This window comes from Epinephelus fuscoguttatus, linkage group LG5 (genome assembly GCF_011397635.1).
Source record: "Epinephelus fuscoguttatus linkage group LG5, E.fuscoguttatus.final_Chr_v1".
In the NCBI taxonomy this organism is placed as follows: Eukaryota; Metazoa; Chordata; class Actinopteri; order Perciformes; family Serranidae; genus Epinephelus; species Epinephelus fuscoguttatus.
Genome location: NC_064756.1, coordinates 7,624,458 through 7,651,514, shown reverse-complemented (window position 1 = coordinate 7,651,514; position 27,057 = coordinate 7,624,458). Strand labels below are relative to the sequence as shown.

Below are 27,057 nucleotides of genomic sequence, written 5' to 3'. Positions count from 1 at the left end.
CTTAAGACACTGTCTTTTCTCCACACAAGGTAACATCCGGAACACGGAGAAGCTGAGCTACGACCGACAGCAGCAGTACGAGATCCAGGTGACGGCCTGGGACTGCGGCCAGAAGAGAGCCTTACACAGCGTCCCTGTCCGCATTGACGTCAAGCCCGTCTGCAAGCCTGGCTGGCAAGGTGGGTCCTCATCACATGAATCTGTGTGAAGTGCTTTTAGGCTGGTCTAACTGAGCAGTGTTTATACATCCTGACACGCAGATGCAATTATTTGTGTGTGATTACTTGAAGTTTGTTCAATATGTGTGCCTGGCTGTATTGTACAGCATGTGCACAAGGATGGAGCATGAAGTAAGAGCTGTGTGTGTTTTCTTTATGCTCACAGAAATACAGATGGGATTATTTGCATGTCATTACGTCTGTGTATGTGTGTGCTTTCCTCTCAATGTGTGGTACTTTCTCTCTGTATACCTCATTTTTCTCTATTTGTGCTTATCATACTGGTTTCTCCTCTCTTTCGACATACCTTTCTATATTTCTCTGTCTCTCCCACTCTTTCCTTTTTCTTTTCTTTTACCGACCCTCTCGCTCTGCGTCTCTCTTTCTTCCCTCCCTGAGGAATTGGCCTGTCAAGTTTAGCTGGTGTGATCAACAGCACTTTTCTAAGAGCACCGTGACACAGCCAACACGGCTCTTAGCACATCAGAAAGCAGCCATGGCAGCCTTAACAAGGCCCAGAGTAATGCAAAGACAAGTGTCTGCGGTGAGCGCTACAACAACAACACAAACGGCACTCGGGATAACTGCAGACGCAATTTACACTTGTCAGAGAGGGCAGCAGCTCATGTGATGAAAGACGAACACACGCGGGGTGCGCCTTCACATGTAACCATGCGCAATCTGTGTTATTCTGTCATTAACAAGGTGATTCATGTGCTGGATTTCTTTGGCATTCAGCCATTTATCGTCCCACAGGACGGGATGTTAGCGTGCTGGTGATAAGCAGTGGTAAACGAGGACCCTGGCAGCAGCTCAGTGGCAGCCACTGAACCCTGCAAAATAACTGTTAAGTTGTTTGGCTCATATTCAATCTTCCAATCTGTGTTTTCTCAAAATAAGTGGCAACACACTTCTGTGATTTTCGATAAATTTACATATTTCTGAAGTGAGGCAGAAAGCACAAGGTCAGGATCTTAAAACAAGACTGAAAAAGCCAAATCAATTCATGTTGCATCAAGAAAATAAATGATTCAAGGATCTGTCTAGCCTAAATAATTTCTTTAGAAGTGTACTTTTTGCAGTGCAGTTACAGCTCTACCAGACTGGGGACTGATGCTATGATTCGGATGAAGTAAGGTCGCCAAATCAAACAACGAAAAAGAAACGATGAAAGAAAAAAGGGGTAAAAGTTTCACCCTTTGTTCTTGATTTCAAAATGAATTCATGTAAGTAGTACAAAGTCACTGTGGCAGCACTTGGCAGCATGCTGTGGAGTGGGTTTTTTGTGCCTAATGCCAAGGGGCAAAGTTACAAACAAGGATGATGGCAAGTGGAATCACAGACTTCATGATGTTCAATAAAAGCATGCAGAAACACTCGAGAGAGTAAGCTACGCAAAGACATTTGCATAGTCGTAGACACAGTTATGCACTTAAATCCTAAATTTTCTTACATCAAAAGCACTCAAACTTTTAAGATGCACATATCCTACATACACAGTTTCTGTGGGAGTATGTGCCAGTTCTATGTCTGCGCCGAGCACACATGCATTCACACACACAGCTGGGGCTGTTGTGGGTGTACAGAGTGACATTAACTCCCTCTCTAGGCTCTCAGAGATAATCCTGTCTTTGAAGCCTGTTTGCAATATTTTTTTTTTATGAGTGCATTTTTCAAATTAGGTTTTTCAGCTCACGATTATGGCGAGAAAATACACACAAGCACAGATATGCTCTCCCTTGATGAAAGGGCAGTTGTCCCTATGAGCGTTGTTTGGCAGCGGGGATGAAGGGAGGATGGAGAGGGAGAAGTAAATGCCATGGCCACAGATCAGGGGATATTTAATAGGGCTAGTGGTTGCTGTATTAAAGGCAGGCTACTGTGGGAATGTCAAAGACACACACACGCACACACACACACACACACACACACACACACATGCTCACACACACACACACACACACACACACACACACAAAAGATGTGCCCTCTTCCGGTAAAAAAACAGTAATCTGTCTGTTTAAATTAGCTATGGTCTCTGGGTCTGGACAGCAGGGTTTAGCTATGTGTCTCTCGTGACCAATCACATGTCCTCGCTCGGCTTGCGGAATCCCTTTTTACTGACGGGTAGTGCCTGCTCACCTGCACGGATACACACAGTCACACAGGTGTGCGTATAAGTGTGTGCATCACCATATTAGCTCTTCCTTTTAAATTTCTAGTCTACCCTACGACCGTATACACTACACTATGTTTATTTGTTACCACTAAACTTATGTTCCTTCACACATCTTGCGATGCACTTTGACACATCATCTGTGAGGGTATATTTTTGGATACAAACTTTAATATTCAGGGAATTAGGCCAAAATATAACTGACCCTTTACTAAGTCCTGCCCCTGAAGACAGACTGGCCAATCATAATGTAGTGTCAGCCGGCTCAGACCAGGGTCCGACAATAATGCAGCTGTGCTCCATTGACTCTAATGCAGTCGTTTCAGATTTCCTTCATTTTCAGGCTGGTTTTGTGGATTTGGAGCTAAATGTTGTGCCTATCAGTTTCCCTTTATATTCATTGTCTTGTGTGGCGATCAGCAGTGATGTGTTGGTTCACTTTTACACTGTGATCTGTAGCCTATAGTTCGGCTTTAGCTTCTAATTATCTTTGTCTTTTTAACCTGTTGTTGCTGCTGAGTCAGTTTGACATCCTGGATATATCCTTCAAACACAGACTGTAGACCCCTCTGTCTGCTGCTCTCTGGAATCACTCTTTCATTTTTCCAGAAATATTATAACATTTCTTCAGGGAGTGCAGTTAGTTACAGTGTGGGCTCAGTGCTTACTCTGACAACTTGATGGGGCGGGGCTAAGCGAAAGGTCAATTGCAAATCAAATATGCTGAGTGCTACTGCGCCCAAGGATAAAAATGGCTTTCATGCTTAAATACTATTGGCTGATATCGGCTATATTTTAGGTGTGTATGGCTCTGTATTTCCTCACACATCAATCCTCTCAGCAAAGTGAGAAGAATCAATGGAAACGACAACCAGGCTTTGGAATGGTCACGAATTAAGAGCCAACAGGGAGAAAAACTGTTTAATCAATGTTTTTCTTCCTGCTAGTCCAAAATCATTTCAAACTTTTTAAACTACTGCTGGCCATCTCCCATCTTGTCCCTTCACCTCTCTCCCTTCCACTCTCCACACAGAGATACCTGCACAAGCACACACACAAGTAAAACTAATAATGGAATGAGTAGAGGGAAGGCAAGATAACTGAGAGGGTAAATAGGCAGCTGTAGAGCCTCTTCTCTTCCTTCGATATCAGTTATCAGTTTTATTTGGTGTGATACAGTTTCTCTAACACCACAATGGACAGCTTGACAGAAAGCATTAGTGGTCAGTCTTACAGCCTGCAGGCCTGACACCAGCAATTTGAGACAACAAACTTCATCCTTGTGTTTTCTTGTTTCTGAGGATAGAGTTTAAATGTAGAGATAGCCATGCAACAACAACTTTAAACATTTTAACCACAGGTTGTTGAAATGAAACAAAGCCCTTTAAGCTGAGGGAACAATATGACATTGTTACATGTCCTTTAATCCTCCTACAGACTGTGAGACTTATAAGTTTAGTGCAGCTACACTGTGCAACATGGATCTAATAATCTTAGGTAAGGAAATCAAGTTTGATGTACGCAGACTGTACGATTACAGCAGCAACTGAATTGCAGGCTATGACATATGATAAAGTAGCTTCCCGTACTGAGTGTGCAAGAATGCTGCACAGGTTATTACTTCTCCAACTGTGAAGCACAACATAGCGGGTCACATTACTGAATAGCCTAAAGTTTTGTGGGCACTATATACTGCGTTGTGTCTTCGAGTGTGTTTGCTAGCTGCTAGGTTGCTCACCTGGCAGCTGCAACTCCACTGCTATTTCCTTCCACACTTCATCCTTCTTTATGCAATCATGATAAATACTGTATACACCAGGGGCGATTGCTCTGAGACAACAAGGGAAGCTCAACTTCCCCTTAAATTTCATAGAAGAAATGGTCAAATATGCACTATTGAATTTACATTAAAATAAGAATTTACATTGCATTAAATGTGCACTAGGATGCGTTTCACATCATGACTATGATGTTCAAACATCAGCTGTTTATCACCAGTTTTCAAACGCGACCTCCCTGTCATACATTCTCATGTCAGCACGGTGGATGCGGAGCCTCCAGCATTCCTATGAGACAGCACTGAGCAGGTTTTTTTCATGCAGCAAAGCGAGATGGTCATTGGATAAATGCGACAAAATCGTCACTTCCAGGGAGGCTCAGCTTCCCTGGGACCTAATGGAACTGTATAGGCGGGAGAGGACACTCGGTGTATGCATGATGATTGGAGCAATTGTCTAAAAGGCTGAACCCCTTTGTGACTGACAGCGCTTCGCATTTCGAGCTCAGTCCCATGCGGATATTTGCGAGTGGAGTCTTCTGACAGAGTGCCGCTCAGGTGGTTAACCCTTTAACACCTAAGCCTCAAAATGTCTGACTGGACTTTACTGCTTATTTTAAACCCATCTGAAGATCTTTAAAGTGTGTGTTGCTGTGGTTCTATGGCATAAGTGTGGTTGAAAAACGGCATCAATTAAATGTTCCTTTTATAAGTTACTGCCTCGCTACAATATGACAAATTTTATCATGTAAACTTAAAGTGACCAGCAGCCGCCACAGGTATACACTGTATAATTTTGGGCTGTCCCAGACGAAAGATGACCAACATGAAGTGGTTCCAAGTGGCACAGTGAAAGAAGGTAAGGATGGCCATTGCCAATAAAATTCCAACAGTGTCAGAAATTTGGGATGACCATCTCACAGTATGACTGCTGTTACGACCTATGTCTACTAACCAACCAACAGAAATGCAGCATGAAATGACGCACTGGTGCTTAACCCAAACAAACAGACAGATAGCAGCTCACCATGGAGGCAAAATGTGCTACAAAAATGGGACGGAGTTGTCAAATTCCGGCACTTTGGCAGTAACTTGCGGCATCAGACACTGACGAAATAAAACCGTCCGTTTTGATTCATTGTTGGTCGCCATTTTAGTTTACCAGCACTTGGCGGTGTCTGGGATAAGCAGTGGGACAAGACTGAAAGTTAAGGTAAAGTACTTAAAGGCATTCTAAGCACCGTTGGGCATCCCTTCTGTTTATGTTCAACAATGTTATCAAACACAGCGAAGCTAGCTGGTTGGTTGGTGCAGCCTGGACCCAAATGTTTTTGTTGCCATTAGTGAAGCCTGGGCTGCCTACAGAGACCGGACTTTTTCACAGCATATTCAGAGGACATGTAGCTAGCAGATCGTGAGGAGCTGTTTGCTGTATGTGACAAAAACTTTTCAAGCTTAGGAAGACTTAGAGAACCTTTGAGTCTGAGTAGGGCTGGTGGGAGGAGTGGTGGATGGGTCCAACAAACAGACTTTCACTTGGCAGGGCAGTGTTCACATCCCGTAAGATTATAAAGCCAAACCCTGTTCTTTTTTCCTAAACCCAACCATGTGTGTTAGTTGTTGGCGGAATAAAATGTCAATTCACGTTGTTGTGACGTTGTGCGTTTATTCTGAAAGAGACTGTATATAAATGGTAAATATCCTGTGAAAACAGAGGTGTATTTTGAAAGAAGACAATGCATGTAACAGGTAACAACCAACGCACTCAGGGTACCTTGCACGTCATATCTGGCAAGTCCATGACCAATGTGTTGCCTTATTGTCCTATTAAACCTCAATGAGCTTGCCTATAAATATGAGCCAGAACACACACACACACACACACACACACACACACACACACACACACACACACACAGAGCTTAGCTCCAGCATTGAGTGACAGATTGCCTCACTGATGAAAAAAATAAATCAGCATATTCATATCTGTCCTTTGTGTGTTGAATGTGGCTCTGAGCCTTGTGTACGTGTGTGTCCACGTGCTGGTGTGTGTGTGTGGTCGGTGCACACAAGTCTTAGCATGCTGTTTTACCTCTAAACAGCCCCAAATTAAAAATGAGCCCATGGATATTGTCAGTCAAGGCAATTAGTCTGGACCTCAGACTTCTTCGACAACATACAGTAGGTGTTTATGCGTTAGATGTTTGCATTAATGAGACACCATCATTATTTCTTATTAGGAGAGAAAAGGAAGTGGTGTTGAAAATTTACCTTTGACAACAGCAGTGTTTTCATGGCATCCGCACAATATCCCTGGGATAGTTCAGTGAATATATGATTTGTGTACACAGGCTTTACAGAATGATACTTGTGAGGCTGTTGTATAAAAACATCCCATACCGTCCTTGTTTGATGTCTCTATTTCCCTACAAAATTCAAATGAAGAGAAGTTCATCGACAGACACTGTGTTGATGATGCTGGGAGAAAAATAGTGTGGAGTAAAAAGAGCTGAATAAAAAATTAATATCTTTGGAAAATGCAGCGTAGAAGATGTGACTGGTTATTAAAAATGCATGCACCGCACGTCAATACCACTCGTTAGGAAAGAGGGTTTTTGAAACAAGGGTTGGACCAATGTTTGCAATAAATCTGTCTCAAATGTAAACATTTCCATGTCCTGCAAAGTGAATATAATTAGTGGATTCACACAACTCACTGGAATAAATGTTGGAATTGTATGTTGATTCAGATATGTTAGATTTGTACTTCTCACATGTAGCAGTAATGTTGAAACGCTGAAACATCCCAGCTACATCAGCTGATCTCAAACAGCCTAATCAACTGATGGAGCAGCTGACTGATGGAAGGGAGTCAGCTGATAGATCACATGATTCCTTTCTATGCACCCAGTTGGTGAATCTCATTCAGGGCGCCCTATTTAAACTGCTCTGGCCTGCCTACTGTTGCTGCTTCCTCTGCAAGCCGCTTTGCAACCTGCCTCCACCCCAGCTCCTCCTCTTCATGCTGTGTCTGACGTATCAATGTCATTTCTGTTTGTCATTGATGCTGCTCTGTTCTAACCTGGAAATCCAGATGCCCTGCCCCTTGCAAATTCGAATTTGCTCTGCACAGGGATCTGGCCCCGACGAGCAGAGCCTGTTGAATCGACATCGGACCAATCAGATCAGTCTATCTGACAGAGGCGGGCTCTGGGTGGGCGTAACATGATGACAACAGCGCTGCACTGTAGGAGTCGAAAAGTAAACAGCCAAGATGGCAGCTGCCGAAGGACCGCGTCCATTCAATTTAGCTTTGGAAGAAACGTTAAGCCAACTACACTTATCTTTTTCCTTGAGAGAGGAACAGAAAACTGCCCTAGAAGCCTTCGCTTCCAGGAAGGACATTTTTGCCATGGGTGTGGTTTACAATGGGGCTTAGTGCAATGAATACATCACCTCGTTTTTTTGCTTTGATTGGCTATCGTGCTATCCAATTGCGTGCAGCGGCATTTAATATGCCTCAGTTAGTGCCGCCCCTTGGGTAGGAAGGGTGTATCGGTGAGGGCCAGACTCAAAATCTTTCTAGATTTGAGTCTGGATTTCCAGGCTAGCTCTGTTCTGTTCACGTGGGGTCTTTGCTGCTGATCTCCCTGCCTTAGGCTTTCAATGTAGGCGCATGGAAGGGCAGAGAGGTTTGCTCTGCATGAAGAGGCTTTCTGCGTAGGCCCGATGAAAAGCAGAAAAGCCCCAGAACAAAGCCATACCACCAAACATAATAAAGCAAATGGAAATAAAGTTTTCTTTGACTAAAGTATTCCTGATTGAACTGTGGTTACTGTGTGGTAAGGTTAAGCCATCTTTAGAGTTGCAAACTCTCGGTCTTGAACAGTGGTATGCTGCTGTATGAAGCTCAGCATAAGTTCAATCAGGAAGATTTTCTTTGTGCCCATGCATTCATAATTCTCTCTATCCCACTGCTTCCTCCAATCAGCCGATTTTGGGTGTTTACTCTTCTACTTATCCAATCAGTATTCACCACAATCTCTATCTTCTCATCTTCACCACCTCTACCAGCACCAGTATCTAGACCTCGGGGTGAATTCCCTATTCTACTATGGATTCATTACCCTCCTTAAATATGTACTATCTCAATGGGGTCTAATCACCAAAGACCTTTCACATTTTTCATACGCATGTGCACGAGTAATAAATGTTCTTTTTACTGAGAAAAAAAATAGTCTCTCCTGATTGAACTGCTGCTTTGCAGCCATTTTGCCTAAATGTCTTTCCATCCACCATCTCCTCTTCCTCTTGATGAGAAAGTCAGCTCACATGTAATCGCCCCGAGATTCATCATCATGTATGAAATGTACAAATGTAAAATATTTGTGGTTTGCAAAAATGTACAAATGTACCACTGTTTTATTCTGGCAGCTGGGCTGCTGCTTGTTGGGTAAATCTGTAACGCAATTGTTTTTTATTAGATAGAAAATAAACCAAAATAATCCAATAATCAGTAAAACATTACAGTGACAGCAGTAATACCACCATAGTTCATTTTGTCATCACAGTCAGAATCAGGAACGTTTCATTGTAAGCTGGTTGCCCCTGAAAATGCTGAATGCACAGCAATGATTCAGTCTTAAGGTGAGAATTAAGATGCAGAGACATGGAGAGAGATAGATGTTGTGATTTACTCTCACACACGGGCTATTTAACTTAACAGCTGTTGCTCTCATTAGTTTATTCCAAATGTCCAGAGCAAAGAATAGGCTGTCACAAGTGACAAGAATGACCGATCAGCACGGGGGGAAGCACTTGTGCTAATTAACACACAAATCAAAGGGAGACACTAAACCACAAACACTTTTAAAGGACAAAGACATATCAGCAAGAACCTTAACTAAACTTTTCTGTGACACAGTTCTGACAAATTGATAAACCTTATTTGGTAGTCGGCCCATTCACCAGAAGAAAATGTACTCATTGTATGTTTCTGTAAGCCACAAATGTGTTGCCTTTGTATGTTTCATATCACAGTTTCTAAAGCAAAGTAGTATACAAGCTGACTTTGTCATCAAGAGGTGGAGGAGACGGTGGATGTGACACTGAGACAAGACGCCTGCCAAGCTGCAGACCACAATTTGAGACCAGCAACACCAAATGCAGTTGTTGTTCAGTGAGTCATTGCTGTTTTTCTCAGCTGCTTTTTAGCGAACCAAAAGTGAGTATTTTTTTTAGCAACCTGTCACTGTTCTCCACCAGGGCTAGTGCCATGGAAAGTGTTTACTGAGACACAGAGATAGTGGCACCAAAATGTGGTATTTTAAGCCAAAACACGATCTTTTCTTAACCATAAGCAAGTGTTGGTTACATCCATCCTCCTCTCCTCCTTTCTTACTCTGGACAGGCGTGACACATCTTTAACCTTCATGAATGCAAAATTCATTATACAAAAAGGATTGTGGACCGTTTTGTATAGTTTGAGGTGTCCTGTTAGGTATTTAGCTGTCTCTTTTAGGGCTGTTCCAGACTCAGCATCATGTCAGTCAAATTGGGTTAAACTGTTTAATATGAATATTCAACTATTATGTGCAAGGGAACCCTGGGTGTGTTGGTTGTTGATGTTCTGGGACATTCAGCCTGTTACATGCATTGTCTGTTTTTAAAGTATACTTCCATTTTCACAGGAAATGTACAGTTTGTATACAGTCTTTTTCAAAATAAACTCACTACATCAGTACAACACCACAATTTTTTCCTTCAACAGCAAGTGCGCATTGTTACGTTAACATTTACGTGGTTGGGTTTAGGAAAGAAGGACAGGGTTTGGCTTTACAGTTATACAGGTAGCAAACACTGGCCTTCCGGGTGAAAGTCAGTGTTTGTAGGACCAATCCACCACAGCCCTCCTGCCCGCCCTACTTGGATGGGTCAGGGTCAAGTAGGGCTGCACAATTGCACAATTACAGCGAGCAGCCACATAATATGCCAATGTGAAAGGACTGCTTTTTTTGTCAGTGTCTGACACTAGAAGACACTTCCCAAGAGTCGGTATTCAATGACTTCCGAGTGAGACAGGGTTGCAAACAAAAGCCAGAGACAGTTTGTCATTAAGTTGCTGTGAGCTGTAAATTTGTCACTTCTAAACACAAGGTAGAAGAAACGTCTTCTGGGAGCCTGACAGTGCAAAGCGTCTCCTCCTCAGGAGAAAGCGAAGAGCACTAACTCTGCAACTGAACCTGGGGACTGAAATGTCCCCACAAGTAGGCTAAACTGCACACTGACTGACAAAGAAAAAAAGAAAAAAAAAAAGAGTGCTTGGCTCTTCAATCTCAGTCGATTGAGGGGTCTCCGACTGATGATTTGAATCTTCAATTCTCAGGGGGCAACCCTAATCTCTTCTACAGTATGGGGAAAATGCTTTTTGGGCCCCAACGATCTTTCTTGAGTTGCAGTACTATGAGCAGCCACTGATTAGTCCTAAAATTCCTGCACATTCAGCCCTGACACACCTTGTCAATAACATAAGTAGCCAATAGAAAATCATATGACTCAGCTAGCTCAGTAATATGCACCACACAGTAATCTCTATCTAATTGTTGCTAAAATATAGCCTAATATTAGACATCATAACTACTGGTCCCAACAAGGCTGTAGCAGCTAAACCCCAAGGTGAGTCGAATTGAACCAGGGTGCATTATTTCTGCTAAATTCAACTTAAGAGGAAGATTGTGTAATTTTGTTTTCTGAGAGTTAAATCATCTGACCTTAAATAGCCTTAAATTGTGAGAGAAAGTCACAGAAACAACACTCCCAAACCAATATAGCTTTTAAGATATGATCTGATGATATTTGGCTAAAAGGGTGTCAGAGGCTCGGGGACAGAGTGCAGTGTGTTAGCAGTAAAGTTGGTGGAAAGTTGAGAGCCAACCTCCGGTGGAGTATCTGAAATCAACAAAGCCTCTCAGGCATTTTCTCTCTTTGAGGCAGGGAGCTGCATTTTCTGCTCCAGTCTCCAGTATGCTATTCAAGTGTGTGTGTGTGTGTGTGTGTGTGTGTCGGTGTGTGTCGGTGTGTTTGTGTGTGTGTGGCAGCCAATGGTCCTGATCTCTGATAAGAGTAGGAAGAGGATGAATTAAAGGGAGGAAGAAGAAAAATAAATGGCTCGGCACTTCCCTTTCCCATTTCCTCTAACCTGCTACTCCTTTCTTGCTTCCTCTCTAATCTCAGACTGAGGCTGTCTGGCTGCTGCTTTAGCACTTTTCATCCCCTCTCTGGTATTAGCTTGTTTTCCCTTATTACATTGGCTGTTTCCTTTTTGCCTTTTGCCTGTGCGTGTCTGTGTCCTGCATTTTTTTCCTCCTCACTTTGTTCTCTTTCTTCTTCCCTTTGTTGGCTTGATTATTTCTTACTTTGGCCCCCTTTACTTTTCTCTCCTCTCATCTCTCCACCTGGCTTATCACTTCGCCCTCATGTTTGTGTTTTCTCTCAGTCTCTCCATTTGTTTTTCCTCTCTGATCTACCACTGGTTTAAAGTGGGAATCTACTAGTCTCCTGTGTAAATCACAGTCACTAGATTTCTCCTCTTGCTCCCCTTTTCGCTGTTATTGCATTACACCAAATACACACACACACACATGCTGTCACAGGGATCAACTCATGTGAACCCTCCCTGGCTTCAGGCGGGAGGGATGAATGAATGGTGGCAGGAGTAAAAAGATAGAGAGGGGCCCGACAGCATGGGTTCACCTTATTGTGTCAGATGAGAGCAACGGATGGATAAAAAGGAAGTGTGTCTGTGTATGTGTGTCCGTGCATCTTAGCAGAATGAAGATACTTTTGCACAGTCCTGCTAACGAATTATAGATACACCTCATCGATACACGGTTGCAGACACAACAGGGAATGGACATAGCTTAGGTGCTAAAGCATGATGCGCCCTGACACACACCCACAGACCTATGCAAGAGGGATTACACTCCCTCGGTCGCTGTCTCTCTGCCTATTGAGATTGGAGTTTTCTTTATAGTGCCACTGGAGTGTCAGGGCGACATTGAGTGATCATGATTACAAAGACAAAGAGAGTAAAAGGGAGTATGGGAGGGAGATGTGAGAGGGATAAAACAGCGGGGAGTGGCTGGATGGGAGAGGAGAAAAAAGGCATGGGAAAAGATAAAAGATACTGAGGTAAAGGTTTTGCCCAAGGGAGAGACTTTAAGCATCGGGGTCTCGTCGGGCGGGTGCTGCAATCATGTAGACACATCGGACAGCTGTGATGTCAGTTTACCAGTCAATATACAGTTATGTTCTGGCCTTCACCCATGGCTATGAGCTTTAGATAGTGACTAAAGAGCAACATGCTGGAATACCTCCCTGTGGGGGGGAGCAGACCCCGGGGCTAACATGCTGCAGGGATTACAGCGTATATCCCAACCAGCCTCAGATTCCCTCGGGATCCCCCATGAGGAGATAGAGGACGTGGGCTGTCTCGAGTAGTCCGCTTAGTCTGCTGCCATCATGAGCAGGATGAAAATAAAGGCGGAGAGAAGAGAAGGTGGGGGGCCCCAAAAAGCACTTTTTGGCTCCTTTTTGCCGATTCAGTGTCTCCACTCTAAACACCCAGGATTAAATTGTCATTTTCGCTCAATCCACAAAGGGGGGCAGAAGTATTAGAGTTACACCAGACATGAAATTGGGGTCTTTTAGGAGGCTTTCCACAGAATCCAGCAGAATGAGAAATAGTGCAATTTCATTAGAAATTATCCCATTAGAGACTTTTAGAAGAAGTATCGTAATAGTTTCTGTCACTGCAGGCGCTGCACAGAGCAGACGGTGATGACAGATGAGATTTATCATATTTATGTTGTTTTCAAACTTGTTTCAAAGGGACGCACTGTTAATAAAAAATATCATATTAGCTTGGATGTTGGGGTGGGGTTTAAAAAAGTGGTTAGATATTTTAATGCCTATTTTTGTTTGTTTTCAAAGATGTTCCTGGAGCCGTCTCACCACTTCCTGAAATTTAAATTTGTAGCCATGGGTAGAGCTTCCTTTTCCTTTGTGTATTGAAATGTGGGAATGTAGTGTACATCAAAAATCCAGGATGCATTCTGATGTCGTTGAGAGCATTTTGTGTGAACACACCACATACACAAAACCTGAGAATGGGTATAGGCCTATAGTATGAAACTGGGACACATATTATGTGACACTGTTTAATCTTGGAAGTTTATTCAGATGCCAGTTTGTTTCTAACTGATTCTGACATCAGGAGATGCTTCTCACAAGTTTTCATTCTTCATGAATTTGTTTCCTTCGTGGTCATCCAAGGCCAGCAGAAACAATCTGTAAAGCACTTTAAAAACACACCAACAAAGGGCTTTATGAGGCAAAACAAAATAGTAGACAGCATTAAGATAAAAACAGCAATAAAAACATTGAACATAGGCTAAGACCAGATAAATCCAAGTCTGTTATGACAATAAATAAATAATAAAATTGAAAAAAGAAGGATTAAAACTTGACACACAACAGACTTACTGTAAAAAAAAAAAAGCCTTCCTGTAAAAGCATGTTTTGAGGAGTGTTTTAAACAAAGACAGTGAGTTTGCTAACCTGAGTGCTTCAGGTAAGGAGTTCCCCAGCCGTGGGGCTCTAACGGAAAATGCCTGGTTTCCTTTTGTAATGAGGCAGGTTGCAGGAACAGTTCAGAGGGTCCTACCTGAGGGGCGCAGGCAGCAGCTAGGCTCATAGGGTGTGTGTAAATCTGCAATGAATGTAGGAGCAAGGCCATGTAGGGCTTTAAAAGTATTTGGTGAAAGTTTAAAATCAATTTTATACATAACACATAGCCAGTGTAGCATTGTAAGGGTGGGTGTTATGGGGTTTTGTCTGTTGGAATTAGTTAAAAGTCTGGTAGCCAAGTTTTGAACAAGCTGGAGACAGGATGTGGTCTTCTGGCTGAGCCCTGAATACAGGGAATTACAGTAACTTAGACATGATGAGATAAAAGCATGAATGACTTTTTGAAGGTCTCCTAGAGATAAAAAAATATTTTTCTTTTGCAGCGTCTCTAATTTGATGAAAGCACGATTGCACAGCCTTGGTTATTTGTATGTTGAATCAGAGCTCAGAGTCAAAAATGACACCCAAATTGTGGGCAGGATGCTTTACATTTGAGGACATGCTCCCAAAGTTCCGTTTTGAGTCAGGAGGTCAGGTTTGGGGGACCAAAAAAGAAAGGACCTCAGATTGAGACGCATTGAGCTGGAGAAAGTTTTGTGACATGCAAATCTGAGAGACAAGCCATAACATGGGAGAGACTGTCACTACCAGTCAGCGTAACATAAAGCTGCGTGTCGTCTGCATAACTGTGGAAATTGATAGTATAATATCATATCCCCTCTAAGCTGACGGGACAAACTTAATAGCAAATAATATGGAGCAACATCAGCATTCATTTGGAGGCATGTTTCTGTCCACATCAGCCAGTACCCGATTTGAAGAGAGCATTGCATCCTCCATCTAAATGCCTGACAACCCAACATGAACTTTCAGGAAGGAAGAACGATTCCTCTCCGATTCATTTTGTCATTTAACTTTGTGACTTGTTTTCACATTTTTGTCAGCCACCAACTTTAAAAGCCCTACTTTTTTTTCGGTTGCAAGCCTCGCGCTCCAATGAAACAAGTAAGAGCTCTCTATGCACTCAAGAAAGAAAAAAAAAAGAGTCAAGTCTCTTGTATGGTGTACAAAGAGCATGCATGAAAGCATTAAAATGAATGCTTTTGGGGCATTGTGGGGTAAGAGAGAGAGCAGGACCGCCAGGAAAGAAGAGGAGAAATCAGAGAGATGGAACTTGCTGGAGGAGAGAGATGGAAGAGGACAGAGGTGGAGAGCAAAGGAAAGGAAGGGAAAGAGGAGCAGAGTGCTCTTTTAAATGGAAATTGGCTCTTCCACTGATGGCTGGGACGAGTAATGACGACCCCCTCTGACTACTTGAACGTAGTGTCAGCATTTTTGCATACACACACACGCGTATACACACACAATATGTTCACATAACCATCATCCCACACGTCCACACATCTACATACACATTTTAAAAGCATGCAAGAACTTACTGATGGCACACACACACACACACACTCTTCCCCACCCTCCAGAGACAAGGAACAGCGTGAAAGTGTGATGATGCATCATTTTCTTAAGCACCTCTATCCATCTTCCCTTCCTCACCGTCTCTCACTCTCTGCTTTTCACACCCTTCATTTTAAGGAGGAGGCTGGAAACTTACCTCAGCTGTATGTGGGTGCACACAGAGCAGTGGATATGCCCAACTATTATAACTGGACACTGTGAGCGTGTGTGTCCCAGTTCTTACAACCAAACAGAATGCCTGAGAGATCATCTGTGTGCAAGTATAACATCCACATATTTCACCGAGCCTCTCAAAATCATTTGGAGAATAAACATTGAAAAAATGCATCCAAAAAAACATCACACACAATGAATTATAATGAGGTGCTGATCACTGGCAGGAGATTGTAGAAAACAAGTGTTGCACAATCTGGCTCCATATGCATTTCTTTTATTTTGATGATGTTTCAGTCTTTGGACCATCTTTAAGATCGAAAAACATATTTTACCGTGTGCACAAAATAGTTATTAAATTGGTAATCCAACCAGGTGTGTGGAAAATTTAGTCTTGTCAACATACTGTAATGGTAAAAGAAAGTCATGAAGAAACCTCATCGACACCTTCATTTCCTCCCGCCTGGACTATTGCAACTCATTATATTTTGGTATTACTCAGTCTTGTTTATCCCGTCTTCCACTAGTCCAGAATGCTGCAGCAAGAGATCGAGGTTACATTTGATATTGATGCCAATGGTATCATGAATGTCCCTGCTGTAGACAAGACCACTGGCAAGGAGAATAAGATCACCATCACCAGTAGCCATGTTTCCATCAGCCTGTTTAGATGCACATCTAGAAGTATCGCGTTGGAAAATTATGATGGAAACACCAAAATTCGAATTAAAATCCCCTGATTCGCACAAATTAAAATACGCTTGCTTTAGCCGGGTTTTGGTTGATTGGAAAACATGTTGATTCGCAAAACGGGGGATGGAAACAGTTATGTTCGAATTAAGTCTGATGTAGCGCACCTCTCTCCATGGTGATATCCACACTCCAGGTTGGAAAGGTGGTAATGCATTTACAAGCTGGTTGCCAACCGCCAGAAAACGAATGCGAGACTTGTTTTGTTTCCGGTTCTGCTGAAAACTCGCGCAAGTTCGTAGTTTTCACCAAAGTCCGTACAAATACAAAGCTGAAGACGACATCCAGCGTGACAAGGTGTCTGCTAAGAATGGCCTGGAGTTGTACGCCTTCAACATGAAGTCGACTGTGGAGGATGAAAAGCTTGCTGGCAAGATCAGTGAAGACGACAAGCAAAAAAAGAAGGAGCACATTACCCCCATTCTTGCCTCCACACTGCCTGTTGGCTACAGAATACATTTTAAGATCATGGTGTTTGTCTACAAAGTGTTTAACGGCCTCGCCTCCTCTTACTTCTCTTCCCATATCACACTGTGAGAAAACTGAGATCGTCTGACCAAAGACTTCTGTCTGTCCCGACATCCTGGACTAAGTGTTATGGGGACAAGGCTTTCTGTATCGCTGCCCCGATACCAATGATACTACTTAATAGTGTTTGTCTTCTTTCGTTTGTTTGTGTTCTTCTCTGTGTGTGCTGTAAGAGCACTTTGGATCAACTCTGTGTTTAAAATGCTATATAAATAAAGCTGACTTGACTTGACTTAGTTAGTGGTTACTGCAGGAACTTTTTAGAGAGCAGTGGCTAAGCAGGGGTGCCAGCGAAGTACAGCTTCCCAATTTGAGCAGTTGGTTCTGACCCTCAGCTACTACTGCACATGCAGTTTCTATTAAGGTCACAGTACATGATGGTGTCCTGAATCCAGTTCAAACAAATAAAACTGAAATCTGAATTATATCACAAAAGCACTAAAGTGTTTAGTATGCTTCTATGGAGCTGGGTCGTACAAAGTGTCATCTGTAAAATATTAAAAGGCACAAGTGTTTTATGATTTGTATTTTTCAGATCCCTATTCACACAGGCAGGGGAAAAGCTAGAAAGGGGTGAGATGCAATGATTCATGCAAACGGTGCACCTCTGTACCAGTTCTACTCAAAGGACTTAATGGGTTTTGTACACATAAAACATGGCTGAAGAGGTTGTGTGAAGGTAAAAAACAAAAAGCTTGGGAGCAAAGGTCACATCCTGCAGACTTTTCCAGCTTTATAAACCATTGTTGCATAAAAGAAAGTACGCTTGTCGTATTATCCTTCTCAGAAAATCATCAGCATCAGTATTCAAACTTCAGAGGGGACTGAGAATAGAATACAATACAATACAGTAAGATATTATATATATCCCTTTTGTTCACCAGGGGTGGAAATTTGTCTTTGGCTCACCAAACACAAAAGACAACATTGTAAAAAGCCAACCCAGTCTCACGCCAAGCTCGGCAGAATCCGGTGCTTGGGCAGTGACTTATGGCAGCAGACACTGATGAAAAAAGACGTCCTTTAACATTGGTATGATACATAGCTGGTCGCTGTTATAATTTAACGGCACTGGGCAGCGTCAGGGGGAAACGCGGCAGGACAAGAATGAAAGTTGAGTGGAGTGGTGATGGATGGGTCCAACAAACACTGACCTTCACCCAGGAGAGCGGTGTTAGCGTCCTGTAAGATTATAAAGCCAAACCCTGTTCTTTTTTCCTAAACTCAACCATGTGCCTTAGTTGCTGGAGTAAAAAAAAAAGGCAATTTGCCTTGTTGAACGTAGTGTGTTTATTCTGAAAGACACTGCAGGTAAATGGTAAATTTCCTGTGAAAACAGATGTGTATTTTGAAAGAAGACAATGCATGTAACAGGAAGAACTCGGCACGGTGTCTCAGAACGTCAACAACCAAGCACCCAGGGTACAAGGTTTCCAGGTTTCAAATCATATCTGGACGTGGAAAATGCATGACTAAACACTGATGTGTGACGAGGTCGGAGTGAGAATGTGTTGGCATGCTTTCTTCCTCATCCTTTCTGTCAAGAGCTGGGCTGGGTGGAGGGCTTTTGTTGCTTGCCAACTATTTTACCATTTTCACAATCCTAGAGAGTTTATTCTTGGATGTACAGTTAAGATGACTGTACCAGGCAGGAAGGTGAAAAGTTAAAACACTCTCAACCATAGTTTTGTACACCAATTCTAAAGCCTGCTGACTAACACCAAGGCCACTGAGATGGAGTCACTTTGATTATCTCTTGAAAATATACTCCAGAGAAGGTCGCATGGGAGTCCAGAACCATACCAAGGTATTTAAAATTTTCCTCAGTTTCAACATGTTGGCCATCGAGTGAAACTGGCTCTGTCTACAGATCTCATTTTGTGCAAATAATCAGTTCTTCAGTCTTGGCCACATTCATTTCTAACTTGCTGATGCGACCCCATGTTTGAAGGGTCTCCGCAAGGGCAAAGTAGGCAGCTTCACCTAATGGGTGTGTTTGTTGTAAATGACCAACTAATGCCATGTCGGCATATTTAAACAATCTAAAATATTTCTCATTGATCATTAATTCATTAGTAAACAGAGAGGATAGCACAGGGGGAGAGAACACATCCTTGTGGGCAGCCTCTGCTTGCAGTGAGCACTTCCAGCATGCTCCCCCTGACACAGACTCTCTGTGGGCGGCAGGTAAGAAAGTCTAGAGAACTAATGCTGAATTAATGTTCAGATCAATCAGCCTTTTCAGGAGTATATGTGTCTTCATCGAGTTAGAAACTGAGCTAAAATCCACAAATAAAGCCCGGGCATATCCTTTAGGATGCACAACATGTTTTGAAACTGTATTAAGCACAGTCAGCACAGCGCCGTTGGTGCATCTGTTGCTCTTATATGCAAACTGGAGTGGATCTAGCGTAGTGACCACAGTGTTGTGGGCCAGACCACAGTCCATGGTTTTACACAGTTTGGAAGTTATTGCAATAGGTTGCAAATCATTTGGTATACTTGCACCTTCTTCTTTTGTGGTGCTGGCCTTTTTACTGAGAGTTCCCATGATTTTGGCACTGTGCATGTGTCTAGGAGGGACTAATACAACCTTGCAGAAACTCCTTTTAGTTGAGCAGCACAGTCTTTAAGAAGTCTGGCTTTTAGACCGTCTGGGCCAGTGGTCTTATTTGGCTCCAGTTTAAAAAGACGACTGAAAATACGGTTTCAAACAGTGTTGGATAATCTGACAAATTTTGTCAGGATACAAAGTTCATTTGACGTTACACGTTATACAGTACTTTTATGCACTTTAAAAGTACTTTAAATAGCCACAATGGAGACATAGTTTCTCCAACAGATAGTCTAGTAAATGCACATATCTGCTTGCTGTGGAAGTAAAGGGAGTCGAGACTTACTGACCTATAAAAAATAAAGGTTGAAAAGGCAAAGTGGGCACACAGTTTCCCGGTGATTATTTCTAGTTTGTACTGCTGTGTTGTGCTCCTTTTGTTAGCTGGCAGTGGAAGGCTGGAAATGCAGTCTTTGCTGTGTCCTTGTTCCAAAGGTGCAGATCCCAGGAGACTGGTTGCTTGATATCCTTGCAGAGTTAGAAGTCTGGTGCTAACTCAGCTTGGTTCTCCTTGTTGGTTGCAAACCTTGTGTTTGCACACTAACTTGTCTGGTCTTCAGGTTCTATGTCTGCTGGAAGCTACAGCTCCTACTGTGAGCATGCAGAGATGAGAGAACGAGGGAAGGGCGTAGCAGGTCCTCCTGCCTACGTCCTACCTCTATGGAGGTTCAGGAGAAGAGAGAGCAAGTCTGATGGAGAGCAGAAACGTGTCCTTCAGTAGTGCCCAGTCAAGTTTGAAATCTGAGCCCATGGACGGGGCTCTGGACCTGTCAGATGAGTGCCAAATGGCTGTCCTTTCTTTCATGAACAAAAAACATGCAGTCTCAGCCACCATTTCAGACAGGAAGACCCGGAGAAAAAGCCTTCGCATGTTCCAGTTTAGATTGTAACAAACCACAAATCATCTGTGGTCCAGTGAATCCCAACACATCTTACAGTAATAGGCTGACATTATGTATCTGTGGTTACACAATCACCTCTGAAAACTGATAATCATTAATTTAAACTAAACATTTAGATCATGATTTGTACATGTTCGTCTTTTCATATGCAGGTTACAACACAACGCCAAAAACCTGCTGAGTTTCACACATTGAGTTTCTCCTTTTTTTCCTTTTTTTTTGATGATCAGAGCCCCTTTGAGGAGTTTCTACTTCCACATGATCGTTTTCATGTCTGCCTTGCTTCCTCTGCTCCTCGTCTTCCTCTCACATTCACAGAGAGAGGAACTCTTGGGCCCACTGTGTGAGTTCTCTTCAGTGTACTGCAGGCGAGCACACTACTCAAGAGAGACCAAATAGCTTCCTATTAAACCCACACTGCTTTTAAGACAGCCGAGCCATAGTGCAAGTCTGTGTGTTACTGTGCCTGTGTATGAGCAGTGAGTGTGTGTGTACTGAATGTCTTTTCTGTCCATCTAAATGTATGCATCCAGCTCACATCATACAAAGACTTTCTGTGTGATTTTTGGACACATGTCTGTATGTGTAAATACACTAGCCCTGTTTGTACTGTCAGTGTATTCATGCTGCACCTGTGGATGATAGCATCAGTAGCAGCAGAGTCCTTCAGAGCCTCTTAAATAGGACTAAATTATTTAGCAGGGACACAAATGCAGCTTAGTAGTGGCTCTGGAAGATTACAGGAACCGCTGCTTCATACATAGCCGGACTTCAAATAAACCCTTTTATGGTGGCTAAGTGTGCATGTGTAAACCCTTGCCCAGAATGGCAATGCAAAACATATGGGATGCTTTCAGTTGACTGAACCATAAAGCTACAGACCTATTTGTAAAGATGTTGAAATAGGCTGAAAATCACAGGTTAACCACCACTGTGATATGTTAACCATGCTTACAATAGCATCAAAGAATACATCATATGCGGTAAGAAATAATCTACTGTAAAACAAATGATCTGTATTACTGAAGAGGAAAATGTACCCCCCATCAATTATTCACTGAATGAGAATTCACTGGCAGAGAAATTTATTAGATCTTCTACACGCTGTAAAAATATTCAGTTAGGGAAAAGGCCTGCATTCAAAATCTTTAGTAAAAGTGCAGAAGTATTATCAGCAAAATGTACTTTAAAGTATCAAAAATGACTAGTAGCCATAGTCACATAATGTGGTGGAATAAAAAGAGAAGTGAATACAGGCTCCGCAGATACATATGCACGCTTCTAGTGGGTCGTAAGTGATGATTGAGAGGAATACCTTCAGTATGAGTCTATGCATTGTCTTTAAGGAAAATCCCATTTGGTATTTTACAACCTGGAGACTATTTTTCTATGTTTTTGTGTTTTTGAAATTGGTCCAGTATTGAGAGAGTCCACTGTGGCCAGCAGAAGCAAAACAGTCTGCAATGTAATCCCTGCGAGCAATTGAGCACCTTCAATTAACATCCACTAAAAGTGTTTGTTTTTGACAACATTGACAGGCTCAGATTGTTATTCTAAATGTCTGACAACTTATAGAAAGGATCGCTACAGAGGTCGACCATGTTCTTAAAGAATAAGATTTGTTTTGTTTAAACAAAAACAGCCCTGAAGTTACTATCATTAAACCCACCAGACTACATTAAAATAACCAGTCATTTTAAAACACGCTCTTTGGAAGTTATCTGAAACAAAACAAAATTAAAAGAAAGCTTCATTACTTTTTTTTTCTCCACAGTTCCAACAAGCCAACTCTGGGTTGGTTGCAATAAACTCTTAATTCCCTAAATTAGAAAATAAACTGGCTCAATACACGCTTAAATTACCATTTATTTAAATGGAGCCTGGCATGTTTGAGGATGGCAATTTCAGGGCTGTTTGATGTTAAACAAAAAGGATCTTACTCTTTAACACAAAGGTCGACCTCTGTATGGATGTTTCAGTAAGTTGTCAGACACTTATACAGTTATAGAAAACAAAACACTCTGAGCCTGTCAGTGGCAAAAACAAGCTTTTTTAGTGTATGAAAATTGTTGGTGCACAAGTGCCCACAGAGTTTACATTAAAACCTGTTTATCCACTGCTGGCTGCAGCTGTTTTAGTCAATACTGGACCAATTCCAAAAACTGGTGTGTACTTAGACACACACACACACAAAAAGTGGGGGTCAAGGTTAGAAAATGCAAAAGCTACCCTTTAGGAATACAATACTTTAGTGAATGTAGTAAGTGCACATAGTCATATTTCAGCTTTGCAAAAATCAACCCTTATGCTGCAGTTATTTATAGCATTATGGAGTTTGGGAGGCCCTACTAATGATAATAGTAATAATGCATTATATTTATGGGCGGCTTTCAGAGCAGTCAAGGACACCTTACCAGACACAGAAAAACAACAAGCAGCAGTGTATCCCTACATCATAAATTCTGTAACTAGTCCATACCCATTGAGTGCACAGTTGCCCACATACAGTTTCACATGGTGTGTGTTTAGGATGCAGGTCATAGGAAATTGCAGAATAAAAGAAATGAGCTCTCTAGCGCCCCCATTTTGTTTGATGGGGTCAATAATGGAGGGGTCCCCTCAGATTATGTGTGGTCATATGCCTACAAAGTTGCGTGGTGATGGGTGAAACCCTTGAGATGTTATACACCTTTATGTGATGAGCCACGCCCTCCGCAATATTCATTGCCTTATAGAAGCTCAGTTTTAGTAAGTTTTCCAACTTTTGCCAAGAGGGAACTTTAGATATTGCTCCCTAGATTATGTTCACCCACTTTCATGCAGATCGCTCAAACTTCCTAGGAAGAGATCCATTTGAAGTGTTTTTCAAAAATTCAAAATGGTGGAAAATCTATATAACAGGTAGCTATGAGTTACTGAGGCAAATGTGTTCCGCGTGAGGAGAGGCATCTCTGTGCAAAGTTTCATGTCTCTACGACATACGGGGCATGAGATATGCCCATTCAAAGTTTGACATTTCAGTGGGTGGTCAATTGATGTAGTTTTGCTTCATTCCCATCCTCCCATGACCCTCTAACACTGTGCCAAATTTCACATGGATTGACCAAGTCAGTGAGGAGAAAAACGTGGAACAGACACACACACAGAAACACACACAGACACACAGACACAGACAGAGTTCATTCATTCATTCATCTTCTAACCGCTTCATCCTCTTGAGGGTCGCGGGGGGGCTGGAGCCTTTCCCAGCTGACATCGGGCGAGAGGCAGGGTACACCCTGGACAGGTCGCCAGACCATCGCAGGGCTGACACATAGAGACAAACAACCATTCACGCTCACATTCACACCTATGGACAATTTAGAGTTACCAATTAACCTAGACAGACAGAGTTATCATCATTATATAATAAGATAAGATATACAATAAAAGTTAAAAAAAAATGACCGGACAAAAATCATAATTATGAATAGTAGGTATACAGTCATCATCAGTGCAGGTCACTATGTGTGTCTCCATTAAATCAGACCAAATATGCCATCTTGAAAAGGTGTGTTTTCAGACGAGATCTGAAAGTGGAAGGGGAGTCAATATTGCGAATGTCATGGGGGAGAGAGTTCCAGAGGCGGGGGGGCAGAACGGCTGAAGGCTCTAGAATTCATGGTAGTCAAGTGGGCAGATGGTGATGTGAGTTGGATTGCAGAAGAGGATGTGAAGCCCTGTTTCCACTGAGCAGTACAGTACAGTTCAGATCGGTGCACTTTATTTTTGTTGCCACAATGAAAAGTTGTGGATGGTACCAATGGGACCATTCCATACCGGGGTACCCAGCACACAGATCTGGTACTAGAAGGTGGAGCTGTGAACACTGCAGTCTGATTGGTCAGTAGAGGAGTTATGTCTGGTTTTGAGGCTCATGTCTGAAGGGTTACTGTTGGTTCCAAAGGTACCATAACCACCATAACACCAAGTGTTTGGTGGAAACGGGGCTTAAGATGATGGGAGGGTGTGTAGATATGAAGGAGTTCAGACAGGTAGGAAGGGGCTTGATTATGAGGGTCCTTAAAGGTGAGAAGCAGAATTTTGAAATCGATGTTATATTTAACAGGAGGCCAGTGAAGTTGAAGTGATATGATCTACGGAAGGGGTTCTAGTAATAGATATGGGCGGCTGAATTCTGGATAAACTGGAGTTTATGAAAATTAATCACACTGTGTTCCTTGGAGTCTGCAACGTGAATACGATGCCATTATGTCAATATCAGATGTCAGTTTTTATGTCACTCTGTCAATGCCGTTACAGCACTTTAAATATCTTTAGGAAAGAAAAACACTTCTGCCTCAGGGACAACACAAACTATCACAATATGGATGTCAGAGTATCAGTCCTGTACAGCAAGAGGTTGTGTTATTTCATAAACTAACACAAGGTTTCTGTGGAAAGTATTTAGTTCGAGTTCATTTCTAACAACTTGTGAGAGAAGCATACCAATGCCTAAAAACTATGTCAGGGAGAAGGATGGCGATACAGGTTTGGTGTTTCAAAACACAGACGAAAGGTTCCATTATGAGACATTTTAAAAGAACACAGATTCAAGGCAGAGATGTGTTTCTCTGTTTGTGCCCGTAAACACACCTCAGTACAGTCCAGTGGGTTTTTGGCAAAGGACAGTTTTTCATGTTATTGCTGCAGTGTTTCCCATTATTAGAGATAAATGCCGCTGCCATATATTTATCAGTGATATGAGGCTATTTGTATGGGTCTTATCTAAACAGAGGCTATGAAATGAAGAGTAAACTGTTTTTGCTTTGTGGTGAGAGTGTATCTCTGTTCATTTTATTTTCTTTTCCTTAACAGCTCATATGTCTACGTCAGTAGTTCCACACTGTCTCAACACCCCCCTACCTCAGGCCTTAGCATGGAAGGGAGTCGTGTCTCAAAAAGAAATGTGTCTTTTGGCGTGAAGGAACATCTGCTACTGTACTTGGTCTTGTGATTTGTTTTCACGATGTGCTGCACCCACGCTCCTTGTAACTCATTTGCGTTCCCACCAGTGAGCCCATTCCTCATTATATTTGAGGGTGGTGCATTTGACACTTTCTGTTTACATTCATCATCAGCTTCTGTCAAAGTGGGGTCAGTCACGAACTGCATGGTGATCAGAACTGTCATGAAAGACGGTCAATCATGCCTGCTTGAGTATGTTGCCATTCCACTAACATTAGATATTGCATAACAACAATTCCCTACGAAACATAACCAGAATGAGAGTGTAAAGTCACGCCATGGGCAGATAACGAAACAGTGGGCCCTTGGGCACAGATATGCAAAAGTTGCCACCACCCAAACAGGAGAAAGACACACAGACTTTGTGGTTTTACCTCTTTTTTCTGTTGTATTGCATGTCTTTGTCGTCATGATGCTTTTTTTTTTTGGTGATTTTCTGTGTCTTTGAGATCATTTTTTATCATTTTTGTTTTTGTCTGTTTGTCATTTTGTGTCTCTTTGTTGGTTTATAGTCCTCATTGTAATTATTTTGTGTCTCTTTGCACCTCTTAGTGGTCATTTTGAGTCTCTTCCTGGTCGGTACACTAATACAAGTGATCATGGGTGTAGCAGGGTTCTCATAGGTGAGGGGGGATTATAACTGGCTAAGAGAACACATCTATAGCATAGAAGTGACTTTGAGGTTAATTTCCACAGCTATGTCACCACTACTATTTCTAATTCTATTTATGAATTTTGCTTTGCACATGTATTATCTATATTATTAGAATAGATAGAAGAGGGACAGGGAGAAACCAGGCAGGTATCAGGACAGGGACCTGACAGCAGTACCAATTATCAGCTCAAGGCTTCACAGGTAAGGAGAAATTATAACTGCCTAAGGAAATGTCTATAGGATAAGAGTGAATATTCACAGCTATTTCAGACCTACTCTTATTTATACTCTGAAATGTTTTTTGACTGTATCGCAATAGCAATACTACTGCATTATTTGTGGCAGGTATAGGTCATGATATTTTTCTTTATGTTGATTAATTTTGCACATCTGTGCTGTCATATTTGATGCTGTGTGCACGCAAAAAAAAAAAAAAAAAAATCAAAGCTACATTGCATCCCTCTTGTTAAAAATCAGCACTTCGACCACTGCCTGTAGATGCTCGAGGGTCATTCTGTGTCAACTCAACAAGAGTTTTGGAGCTAAAACTTTAGATTTTGATAGTATATAATTTTAAAGAACTAAAGTCGGTCCCCTAGTGCTGTACTGTGACTGTGTTATGTGGCTCTTTAGCCACTAAGGAGAGGCACAATTGAATGCAATTGGATGATAAATCACTCAATAGACCTCTGAACAATTTGTCCCCCTCATTTCTGAAATGATGGCTATGCCCCTGCAAGTGATATTTTGCAACCTCACAGATGAAGACTGGAGGGGGAGGCCTGCTCAGTAATCCCTCCATGAGTCACACCATAGTGGCCTTGTGATGTTGTGTTCACACCGAATGCAAATTTTCACGCCGTGTTATTCACACTACATTGAAAGTTACAGTAGTTTGTGTTGACTCCTGTCATACACGGATTAATTTGCTGAATCGATCAATGAACATCTGCTGGTACATCCTCAGCAGCATACATCCCCAAGGGATTTCATTGCTGATTGGCTATCATGGCACAGATTGGCCATTGAAGGTCAGATTCTTCAAATCTTGTGAAAAAAGCATATGACATGAAATTATGCTACTCGCTTCATTCCTGCTGCTTAATTCATGTAT

General features: G+C 42.2%; 1 protein-coding gene across 1 annotated transcript in view; it reads left to right on the top strand.

The window, feature by feature from the left end:
- The window catches only part of LOC125888249 (calsyntenin-2-like), a 377,475-nt gene that overhangs the window by 232,816 nt on the left and 117,602 nt on the right, over nt 1–27,057 (top strand). The window contains exon 5 of the mRNA XM_049575486.1: nt 30–179. Coding sequence (XP_049431443.1) covers nt 30–179 — 150 coding nt within the window. The remainder of the gene's footprint in view (nt 1–29; nt 180–27,057) is intronic.